This window comes from Gopherus flavomarginatus, chromosome 10 (genome assembly GCF_025201925.1).
Source record: "Gopherus flavomarginatus isolate rGopFla2 chromosome 10, rGopFla2.mat.asm, whole genome shotgun sequence".
Lineage (NCBI taxonomy): Eukaryota > Metazoa > Chordata > Testudines > Testudinidae > Gopherus > Gopherus flavomarginatus.
The window spans coordinates 12,510,704-12,522,753 of NC_066626.1; the positions used below are offsets into that span (position 1 = coordinate 12,510,704).

General features: G+C 40.8%; 1 protein-coding gene across 2 annotated transcripts in view; it reads left to right on the plus strand.

Moving 5' to 3' along the window:
* The window catches only part of LRRFIP1 (LRR binding FLII interacting protein 1), a 211,037-nt gene extending 200,262 nt beyond the window's left edge, over positions 1–10,775 (plus strand). For both annotated transcript variants that reach the window (XM_050916117.1, XM_050916115.1), the window contains 5 exons: positions 1,116–1,162; positions 3,102–3,219; positions 3,793–3,872; positions 5,693–5,797; positions 8,561–10,775. In XM_050916117.1, the coding sequence (XP_050772074.1) occupies positions 1,116–1,162; positions 3,102–3,219; positions 3,793–3,872; positions 5,693–5,797; positions 8,561–8,671 (461 nt within the window). In that variant the 3' untranslated portion in view covers positions 8,672–10,775. The remainder of the gene's footprint in view (positions 1–1,115; positions 1,163–3,101; positions 3,220–3,792; positions 3,873–5,692; positions 5,798–8,560) is intronic.
* The last annotated feature ends 1,275 nt before the right edge of the window (positions 10,776–12,050 follow it).

Sequence of the window (12,050 nt, forward strand, 5' to 3'; positions counted from 1 at the left end):
ATCCTGATGTGGTAATTGAGTATTCAGCACTTATAGGTTGGGCTCTATATAGCTGACTGCCTATCTGTAAGGAGTGCTGTGGTGGTGTAGCTGCGTTGGTCTCAGGATACTAGCGAGACAAGGTGGGAGAGGTAATATATTTTATTGGACCAACGTCTGTCCACTCTGTCTCTGTCTGTAGGGAGGGCAAAGTAATATACATGCTCTACAGAATAAGTATAAAACAAAACACTGAGCAGCTTGTACAAAGGAAAATTCTGTTTGTCAAATTCAGCTGCTCTAAAGGAATACATTTTTCAATGTATTTTGTTCAGTATAAAGGTAAAATAAACTTGATGGTAATGTAGCTCCATGGTTCATAAAATCACTTGTTGCATAAAACATATGGCACCTGCTGAAATGTTTCCCTTTGCCTCAAAGGGAAGAGACTAGTGTTTGTTTACTCACTTCACTTTTCTTTTCTCAAAATTCTTTTTAATTCTGCAAAATAGTGTGTTCTCTTGTATTTGTATACAGATCCCTGTTGCTTCAAAATTCAGGTCTAACACAGCAAGTTGTCTAAGCCAACAATCTCCTATTTATATTCGACCTGAAGGACTAAAATGGAGGGAACCACTTCACGAGACTTTATTTCTTTTTTTTTTTTTTTTTAAATCACACAGGCAAATGTTTTACTAGTGATAACAAAAGAAAATGTAGCCAAGCTACTTAGTTACAAAGATTTTAGTAAAGATTTTAAAATGTTAACATGATTAGCAGTGATTGCAGGTGTATATAATCTCTTGATAATATTACATTTTAAAGATTTGTGAGATTTTTTGTGTTGCAGTTGTGTTTGACCCTAGAGTTCTTGCATGCTAACCTAAAGTAGAAGATTAGCCTGTTTGCATGCAGCTGGGTGCTGCTACTGAAGTGACAAGCATGCCCAGTGAGAATGACATAACTTCCTTTGGCTGAAACCCCTTCCCAGTCCTGTCTGTGACCTCATTTCCTGTGGTACGTGCATAACTACCTTCATCATTAGTTTCACTAACCTTCACAATTCTTTCTTTGATTAAATACAGTATATACCCTGAAAAGTGTAAATCAGCACTGAGCTCTCTTTTCTCTTTCAGACAGACTGAAAAAACTCATTGGTGAACGAGAATCCTTGCTAGAACAGGTAATTAACATAGTTCAGTATTGCTGGATGCCTGGTAAAGCAACATGGTGAGGAGGACATTTACAAGAGAACAAAATACTCCTATAACATAAACAGCATAGGCAATAATGCCCAACAAAGCACAGCAGCTGCTGCTGGAAATGCTGCTGCTATTGCTTCCCGTCCTGTGTTCACTGTTTTTATTCCACAGGAGCTGGGTTCAGCTTTGCACACTGGAGGTACATTTATGGGGATGGGTATAAGGCAGATTTCTGCCAAAAACAGTCATAGACGGGAAAGGAGACACTCTATTACAATCTTCATAAAAAACGTCATCAGGACTTCAAACGGGGGATTTTTTCCTCCCAAAATGGGCTAGTTGCATTTGTTACAGGGCTAACTGCATTGTAGACCCCTCCTGGTCTCTTCGAGGGTGCCCCATTCAGGTCTCTGGCCTCACACAGCCACCTTTCTTGGAGTGGAATCATGCTTTTCTCCTACTCAGACTAGGCTTTGCACGGCAGTCCCCAAAGTGAACCATGATTATCTTTCCAGGCAATTCTGTTCTCTCGGGAAGCAGTGATGGTGATAAACAGTGACCAGACACCCTTCTTAAAGCAAAGTACTTAGAACAAAAACATTCCAGAGAAAACAGCCCTTTAAACAGTACAGTCTGCATGCTGGCCTGTCTTTGCATAAGGCTTATCATTAAGACTATCACTTTGTCACAGATATTTTTAGTAAAAGTCATGGACAGGTAATGGGCAAAAAACAAAAAGATCACAGAAGCAGTGACCTGTCCTGGCTGGGAGCTGCAGGGATCCCAGTGGCTGGAAGGGGGTCCCCCCACTACCTTGCAGGGCTGGGAGCTGAGCGGGGGGTGTCCCGCTATGGGGGGAAGGGGATCTGCTAGTGGCAGAGGCTGGGGAACTGGGGGGACCTCCCCCAGCCGCTGAGCAGCTCTGGCATCTGGAAGTTGCAGGGGACCCCGACCCATGGCCACTGAGCAGCTCCTGGGTCCATCTGCCACTGTTGACTGAGAACTATGGGGCCCTGGCAGCTTGCAGCAGCTGAGCCGCTGCAGGGTGGAGGGGACCCCTGCCAACGGTGGCAGCTAGGCAGCTCACAGGTTGCAGCTGGTCAATTTCAGGGGGTCCTGCCACCCTGAGAAGCTGCGGGAGGATCCCTCACCACCCACAGAGACTGGGCTGCTGCTGGACGCCCCGCTGCCCGCAGCGGCTGGTCAGCTGTGGGGCCCCCAATGTCACAGAGGTCATTAGAAGTCACCGATTCTGTGACTTCTGGGACCTCCATAATATAATCTTAGCCTTCTGTGAATGTGGGGGAAGCCCTACTTCACATTCCCTCCATCTCCTTGGACAGCTGCTGACAATCTTTTTGTTTCACAATGTACAGTTTAGGAGGAGAAATGCAATAGGAATATAATAGCTGGGTAAATGATAGCCAAATTATTGATGGTGAAACTATACATCTTAAAATTCCAAGATAGAGCATATATGCAGACCTTTAAAAGCTGACTTGTTTCCTGATATATGGTCAATTCTTTGGCAGCATAAAAATTCCTATGAGTTATTCTCTTGAGACCTTTGGGATTATGATTGTTCATCTGCATTAACTCATGTTGTAAAAAATCTGACTTTCTTTAAATTAATTTGCATGCAGAGTACAAATTGCATTACCAGTAACACTGTCCCCATAATGTTACATACTATTTCTACTCCAGAATCTACACTCTGTTTCCCAAATAACTTCCCATATTAAACAGTGCTGCAAAGGAACACGTAGGAGACAATTTTATGACAACATATATTGTGACACATGATTTAAGTCTGATCATTCCTTCTGGCCAACTGAACTTTCATGGGGGGTAGTCTGTAGATTGATTTGGACAGCTCTCTGTAAAGACACTGAAATTAATGAATTATTTTGGGACTTTCAGATCAAAATACTAAAAGGACAACTGGAAGAGAAGCAGAAGAATGACAAGATGGAGAATCTGCAGTCTGAAAATGAAGTTCTTGAGAATGGGACAGATATGCACATGATTGATCTACAAAGTAAACTTAATTTCCATTTAAAGAGTAAACTGCTATGTGCAGTATATGGATAAAACAGTGCAAATTTCGGTTTACACTTTACTCTTGAATTCTGAGTGTCTCTCACTTACAGGCTATCTTGCCTATCCACTTGTTCAATTCATTCTTGTTATGCTGAGAGAATTTTCAGTGCAACAAGCAGTTAGATAAGATTCTACAGTAGGTGCAGGTGTGGGGTGTCTTTAATGTTTCAGTTTCCACTTTAAAGACTGCTGCACAGAACCTCCTTTGTATTATCAAGTAGGGCTGGGCGGGGGCTCTCTTCACACTACCAGTTCTGCTCTTAGAATTGTCACATGATGTGATCTGAATTGCTCCCTGCTCACAGGGATTGGAGTGTGTATGCGGACCAGCTTGCATGTATAGGGGAACTTTACAGAATATTTCATGCCAAAGCACAGAGCATGAGCCACCTGCCCACCAGCCAGCCCCACATAGTAACAATGCAATGTTTTAAAGCTCCAGCATTTTATGTACTGGAGCCCTATCCAGATTGTTCCTACATTTCTGATAACAGATTTGTAATTTTTTTAGGAGATGCCAACAGACAGATCAGTGACCTCAAATTTAAACTTGCAAAGTCTGAACAAGAGATAACGACTTTGGAGCAGAATGTAAGTTTGCACATGGAGAGAGAGTGATCAGCTAAGAAATATAGTTCCATGATAAACTAAGGCTCTGTCTTTAGTGCCAGGTAGGTCAGACTATGCGGGTGTGAATAACCATGCACACCCAACTGCTGTAATTCCCCTGTCTGGACACTGTGGGCGCAAACTAGAAGGTTCCAATTCTCACTAAGCTATACTCCTGGGGGAATTCTGCAGGCCCCCCCTCTCCAAAAAAAAATCTGCACAGATTTTAAAATTCTGTATATTTTATTTGTCACAATGGCAATATAATCATGCCAGATTCAATTATTTTGGTAATCTGTTTCAAAATGCCTGCCTGTCAGCAAGCATGTCTGCAATACAGACAACAACAAAAGATTCCCCCAGGGGTAGAAATCCCTTCCACAACCCAGTTGGGCATCTCAGTCTGGGTGTGTCACACATGCCAGCTGGGCACATCTTGGGAGAAAATTCTGCTCCTATGGTCTTTTAGTTGATTCTCATTTTTTAACTCTGCCCCCATAGGGGTACCATATAGAGGTTTCCAAATAGAGGATACTGCTGGGGGGGAGTGGGAGGTGGAGCTGGAGGGGGTACAGATGGAGAGTGCTGGAGGTGGTATTTGGGGATGATGGAGAGGTCCGTACTGGGAGAGGATATTGGGGGGTGTTACAGGGGGCTGAATGGGGCCTCCTCGCCCAGACACCCACACCCCCTCCCCACAGAACCCAGCTGTAGGACCAGACACCTGCACCTCCAGAGCCCAGGAATCCAGAGGGAAAAACAGCCTGATGCTGAGTCCTGGGCACATATGGAGTTTCCTTCAACTGCCTCCTTCCTTCAGGGCATACTGGGAACTTCAGCTGCTGGGAGCCCTCCAGCTTCCCCTTCCCTTGGCAGTGTTCTCTATTTGTGAGCTTGGGAGCGAGGATCTGTGGGGTCCAGCAGCCTCTCTAGGCGGCCAGCAGCTCTGCAGTGCAAATTCTAAGGGAAAAAATAAAACTGTGTGCAAATTCTGCATTGTGCAGTGGTGCAGAATTCCCTCAGAAATAAAGGTAGTTCTGTTTGAAAAGGACTACATTAACGCAAACTATGAACCTTTCCGTTAGTACTCGCAGCATCCACATGGGGGAGATACAGTGCAACAGTTTGGTGTGCTTTGCTATTCACGCCTGTATGCCAAACTCTGAGGCAAGCCTTTAGTCTTGTTTGCTGTAACAAGCTTTGAAGAAAGGATTGTTAGGGATTCAGAGCTATCTCATTGTGTTCACACAGACTGGAAATACTTTCCTTTACGTATAGGAAATATTATTCTATAAATGTAGAGTTCAAAACAACAATCAACTTCAAGGATCTGTGTTAACGCCATTTTGAAAATAGAAGAACATTTTAGGATGTGGTTATATCCAGATACCTGCAGTTCTTGACTGGCTGGAGGCAAATGGTGTGGAGTATGACAAACGGGTGTCACTGCTCATTATGCCTTTTGTCCTGCATAAGTCAGCAACATGGTTATTCTTCAGAGGAAAGAATGGCCCTGCTTAGTCACTGGTTATAGAGGAGTTTGCCCTGTTTAACTTTCAATGTAGGTACGTTAGGTTTTTTTAATACATTGAAACATTTCCCCATATTGTTGGTAGAATATTAGAGAAGAATACCAGGAACTGACACCTCTGTGGCATAGTTTTTTCTCAGAACATGCCCTTTATTCTAATAAGAACACAGTGTAGACTCCCCACTTCTCTGAGTTGCCAAAGGAAAGACAGGATTCGAAGTTATTTTACCTGTACACTGTTCTTAATGGTACACTTGCTTTTTATCCTTAGGTAATACGGTTGGAGGGTCAAGTAGCTCGATACAAATGTGCTGCTGAAAATGCTGAAAAAATAGAAGATGAACTGAAAGCTGAGAAACGCAAACTCCAAAGAGAGGTAATTTATTGTTACATTCTAGACGAGTAAATTCAGTGTGAATTTAATCTACAGAAGATTAGCAGACACATCTCTGAAAGCTTTTTTTTTTTACGATAGTTGCCACCCTTCTTGGGTTACTGCAAGGTAAATGGCTGCTTTTGTATTGTTCCTGTTAGTTGCGCTGAAGGATTTGGCCAGAATCTTAGCACTCTTAGGTCTGGTTAATGCAAATGCAATTGTGACAATTCACGATAGCACACTTCCCTTGAACTGATTACTGTAAATGATTCTTAGGTAACGTCATCCTTAATGCCTAGCACCTCTCTCTGACTTGTATCAGACTTGGTGCTACTGACTAGACTGGAGCTCTCATGTCATAGGGCTGTATCCTTCAGTACAGTTCTACTTCAATGACAAAGTATCATTTGTAAGTGTCAAATCCAAATGTCCATTTGAGTCAGCATACATAAGATTTGAATAATTGGTGTTTGTACTATAGAAACAGTTACAAGTGTTGGCATACATGTCCTTTAACTAATGTAATTAAGAATCAGTTCTCAATTACAGCTTCTGTTTTTGTACTTTCAAATCTTTGATCTTATTGGGATGTGTAAATGAGAAATTAGTGGGAAGCTGGGAATACTGGCATTGGGGTATCAGAGGTTGCATTTCATTATTTAACCACAGTGACACAGAATCAACAGTAAAGGACCTAGAGGATAAGCCACACAAGTAACTTTACATGTTTGGTGCTTAAAGTCAAGCACTTAAACTGATTGACATTGCAGCTGCTGAACTAGTCTTCCTTGCTTGTTGTTTTGATCAGGTCCCTCAATGGGCTCCCCACACATGATCACCTCAAATTTAGATATCTTGTCATCACATTCAAAGTTCTGTATAATTCTGCCCCTTCCTACTTTTCTTTTGTCAAGCTTCATATTATCCACCCCTCCAGTCCGCCTATACTCTAGCTCTTGTCTGATCATTTGTCACTTTCTTACACGATAACCTCTGTTCCGCCTTCATTGTGGCCCCTTTGTGCATGGTGCAACCTCATGCACAGTGCCCCTACTCTCTCGACATAAGGCCTTCTTAAAAGACCCATTTCCTCCATGCTGCCTATAATGACTCAATGACTTGTTCCTTTTCGCGAAAGCACTCTCTACCTGTCTGTTCTTATAGTGTGAGATCACTGGAGGAGAAACTATCATTCATGAGTGTTTGGGAAGTTGGTGCTACCATAAATATATAGTAAGCAAATGTAATAATCTTCAGACACTTAAGTAAATGGCCTGAATTTCAGAGATGCTGAACACATACTATTCCTCTTGGAGTTCGCATTGACTTGAGAGAGAGTGAGGTTTGCTCAGCACCTCTGAAATTCAAGCTATTAAGCTTGTGTGACATTCCCCAGGGCAGAATTTGAGAGTTGAACAGCAGTGTCCCCTTAACTCTAGGCTGGGGTGCCTTTTACACTGCTGTGCTATCAGAACATCCACTCTTGGCCTGCTCACACAGCCTTCAGCGTTCAAATTCACTCCCAGCAAAATACGTGAGCACTCTGACCAGTCACTCATTAATACAGGACAACACCCACAAATTCTTAGTCCCAGACTTTCCACCAAAAATGTGCATCTTGTACTATCCAGCACACTACTGAACAATGCAAGCTCATAGAAAGTCCATAATTTCATCAAAGGTAAAGGATAAGGGCTTATCCCCAAAACAGTTTCCCACACACTTTAATCCAAACACACTGGGTAAGATAAAACAATAAGCTAAAGTTGTTAATTACAGAAAGATAGAATTTAAGTGATTACAAGTGATAATGCATAAAAGTTGAGATTTAGTTACAAAAGAAAATAAAAGAATAATAAGCAAGCTAAAACCTCATGTAAAAAGCTAACTGAACTTGAAAGCAAAGGTTTTGTCTCACCGTACACTGTTGTCAGTTTCACATGCTGGGTCTCCTTGCAGCCTGGGACCACTCCCTCCTTAGTTCAGTTCTTTGAGATTCATTAATGTCCTGATCAGAGAGATGGGAGAAGGAGAGGTGAAGTCAAGCATTTTCCTCCCCCTTTATAACTTAATTTCTTGTGCTAGAAATATCCTTGCTAAGTTATGGTGACACAGTCTGTTATGGACGTGAGGTTTGAAATGTTCCTGTGATTCAATGTAAATTGCTTATTCACACCTCCCCCCTCCCCGTGGGAGAATGGCTACATAAGTATCTGATGGTTTTTTAACACTTGCCTGGGGTCAGTGTCTCTCTGTCTCTGAAAAACTGGTTTGTGGATGTTACCCAGAATTGCAACATATTTCAGTAGCACTTATACTGTAGAATCTCATAACTTTACATATAGTATTGCTACACATATTTCAATGGGATAATAATGTTCAGCAGATTATTATTTTTCAAATGATACCTCACAAGTCATACTTTGTACGGAAGTTATCATAGTCTTGTAAAAGAGGTGACCTATAATAGTATAGACCATCACACTTGGATGGTCCGAATTTGAGGCATGTTAGTTTGGAAAAATGTCTTATGAATAAAATGCACTATGTGGCTTTCAAAGTAATGGTGCAGGCAGTTACTTAATTTGTCAGAACTTGTCGAAAATCCATCAGGACCTTCTGCTTGTTCTTGTAATGAGGTTGCAGCAATATGGAAATCAGAATAGAATTAGTGTTGGTAAAACACCCAAGCCACATTCTTTGGGAAAGGAAAAACATTTCAAAAGCTCTGGTGATGGTTTTTCCTTTGCTTCTTCCTTTCAGCTTCGCTCAGCATTGGATAAAACTGAAGAGCTTGAAGTTAGCAATGGTCATCTAGTGAAACGGCTGGAGAAGATGAAGGCCAATCGAAGTGCTTTACTATCTCAGCAATAATAGCCAGCTTTCACTGAAAACTACTACTTGATGGAATGATAACATTGGAGATGTTTGTCTTTTGCCGTTTGGGATGCTTTATCATCATGCCTTCTGAGAACAAAAAAACAGCCCCAAACACATGCACTCATTTGCTATATGCCACCAAATTGTGGTTCTCTCTACGCAGATTCAATCCTGCTGCACTATATACATAGGAGTAGCTGATCCAAATGGCTGTGCCTGTAGATGCCTTTCCACGCTGTATGTTTGGTACGTTTGCAGTACAGTACCTGTATACCATTTAACAAGCACACCGGGCATCATGTTAGTTCTTCATCCCGAAAAGCACAGCAGCCATTTTTTGCCATTTTAAAATGGTGTTCAAAATAAAGATTAAAGTGGGACTTGAATTTTGTCTTGATGAAATTTAGGGGGGGAAGAGGGAGCTGTAATTTTGGACTTCTCATGAGAGAATCTTCAATTTAGTGACTACAGTAGTATATTCATAGTAGGCTGTTCATTAACAAAACACTGTGGAACCACAAGCCATTACAAAGCAAAACTCCTTCAGTGGAAACCATGGAAGATGATGGTCTTGGAAGCAAAAGTGACCTTAAATGACTTTGCCAATAAAACAAAGATGTTTGGAAGGAATTTTGCACCAGTTCAATCATAAGACTATTTTATTTCAGGGTGAATAGGCAATAGCTTCACTGAATTACAGCTTTTTATGTATATTATTTAATCCCTATATTTGGAATTGAAGTAAACTACTTCTTTTAAAGGATGTAATAATGTTGCATAAATAAAGCAGAGTAAGGCCATGTTTTAAAAAAAGGTGGATTGTACTTACGTCATTTCACTACAGTTGTCAAAGCAAATATCATTGGTTTAAACAAAATGTGTGAAGGGTTCTTCTACATCAGAAGTCATCTACCAGTACTTGAGCTGTTAGGAATCTCTGTGCTTCTACACAAGATCTACCAGTCTAATTTTTGATAAGTAGCTGAGAAGTAAAGAAGCACTTTAGAATACATTGCTATATAGATTTTTCTACAAGTTCTGTAATTGCAAAACTGTTCCTTGGGTATTTTACAAAACAATTTTCCACTTGAAAAAGAAAACATAACCAATTAAAATATCCCAGGCAGTTTTTACAATCTAGTGACTATTAGCATTACAGCTCTGCTTCATTAGAAAAGATTTGTAATGTTGAATTCAAAGCAATTATCTGAGAAATAAATCCCAGCAATTTGTCCCCCTTCCAGAGAAAGTTTGTAGTACATAAGGAATGCAGATGATTTATTGTACAAAACTGTGTTCCAGATATAAGATTAGATAGATATCTTTTCAACAGAAATAATTTTCCATGAATGCTGACTCTCCCAGACTCCCTTCACTTCTGTTACTTGCCACATACTAAGCCAAATTCAGGGTCAAGAGGCCAAATTTCTCCTTAACCTCAGCTTTAGGTTTTTGGTCCACATACTGTTCTTGCTTCTCCCTCCATATTTAGACGTTAGAATGCAGGACCCTGCTGTTGTCCACTAAAGGAAGTATTGCTGATCTCTGCGTTTAATTACTTTCGAAGATCAGATAAAAATATTAATTGGATGTGTTTCCCTGGCTAGAGAAGGAACACTCCTCGTTCTAGCTGAATGAATTCAGGCATCTGGCTTACCATCAGTGAGGAAGGAGTAGATCAGTGGTTTGGAAGAGGGAGTTGGGATGAGGAGGCTTCTGTGGTCCTAGAAAAATCAGAGAAATGTAGGCCTGGAAGGGCCCTCAAGAGGCCATACCCCTGCACTGAGCAGGATTAAGTATACCTAGACCATAATTTCTTGCCCTTGTCAATCAGATATAGAGCTGTATAGTGGGTAAAAGGACTCCTTTAAATGAAATCTCCACCTCCAACTGGGCGTTTATGGAAAGACTCTTCAGATGCAGAGCTAGGTTTCTTGCTGAATACCTCAAATTAGATGTAGAAACCAGATTTGCAACTTTCTGTGACTTTTCTAATTTCTGGTGTATAGAGCCTCTAATATCTGCAAAATACAATGAAGTTTTTTATTAAAATAAACATACCATAGTATTTTATTAAAGGATTAAGTTGTGTGGTTGATTGCTGCTTGGCATATCTTCTTGTGCTAATGGTGAAAATACTGTCTTGTGGCAAAAATCAGGAGAAAAATCGGTAACAATAAGGGTTGGGCCAAAAAATTTAAACATACTTTGTTCATCAGGAAGTGCTGTGATTTTTTTTAAAGGAACTTTCATCTTGTATCCATGTGCATTAATCTCTTTATCACAGACAGAAGTCAAATCCAAATTTCATAACCTGGATGCTTATGCCTCTAAGAAATCTTTCAGTGTGTGATAAACTAGCTGAATATCCAAACCATAATTTGATCCCTCTGAATCTCAGTATGACCAAGGTTTAGTTGTAAGAGGAAAAAAATTAATTGGTTTTGGCACATTAATATTTATTTTCCTATGAAGAATGTACACTAACACGGCTTTAAATGATGGTAACAACATTGGCTCCAACCGCGGGGAAGCCAGTGCATCTGACTGGAGTTCAAGGGTATGTCTACACTGGGAAGTGAGCCTCCTAACCCAGATAGAAACACCTGCTGGAGCCAGTGTGCTAAAAATAGCATATGAACATGTGGCTTCGGCAATAGCTTGGGCTCTTAACCCAATGCCCTGCGTCTGAGCTTGGATGGCTAGCCTGAGTCTCTACTACAACTGCAACATCCACACTTATTTTTAGCATTCTAGCTCCAGCCGAGCTAGTGTGAATCTGTCTACCTGGACTGGCAGATGTGCTCCCAGTCGCAGAGTGGACACAGCCCTGCTGATTTCCCTGGGACTCCACATGTGGCAGCTCATTACAGAATCAGAATGAATGTTCCAACAATTCTATTTACATTTGCTGTCCTTTGCTTTGTTTTGAAATGTTTAATTTTATTGTTTTAAAAAACTATGGCATGTGTTAACGTAAATGTTTTTTAAAGTCAATTCTTCTGTTAAGAAAAACAAGAACATACAGACCTGAACTGATCTGGAGATCCATAAGCAGAAACTGATGTTACTTATTTGGGCATTTTTATGGAGGAGTTTATCATGACAATGTCTGTATTGGAAAATGTAGGCGTTTCTTCTTTAACCAGACATACAAAGTACAGGAACATAAGTTTTTCAATTTAAACTAAAGTTTACATTTATAAGTGTTTCTGTCTCTGAATGTAAATATAAAACATGTAAAATGCTAGCTCTCCTACAGACCACTGCAATGAGAACTGTGGTTTTTATCAAATTGATTGAAACTATGGAGAGAACCAGGGTTCTGACTTGCCATAAATAGGTTTGAAGGTGTCAGTCCAGTCCTTTATAG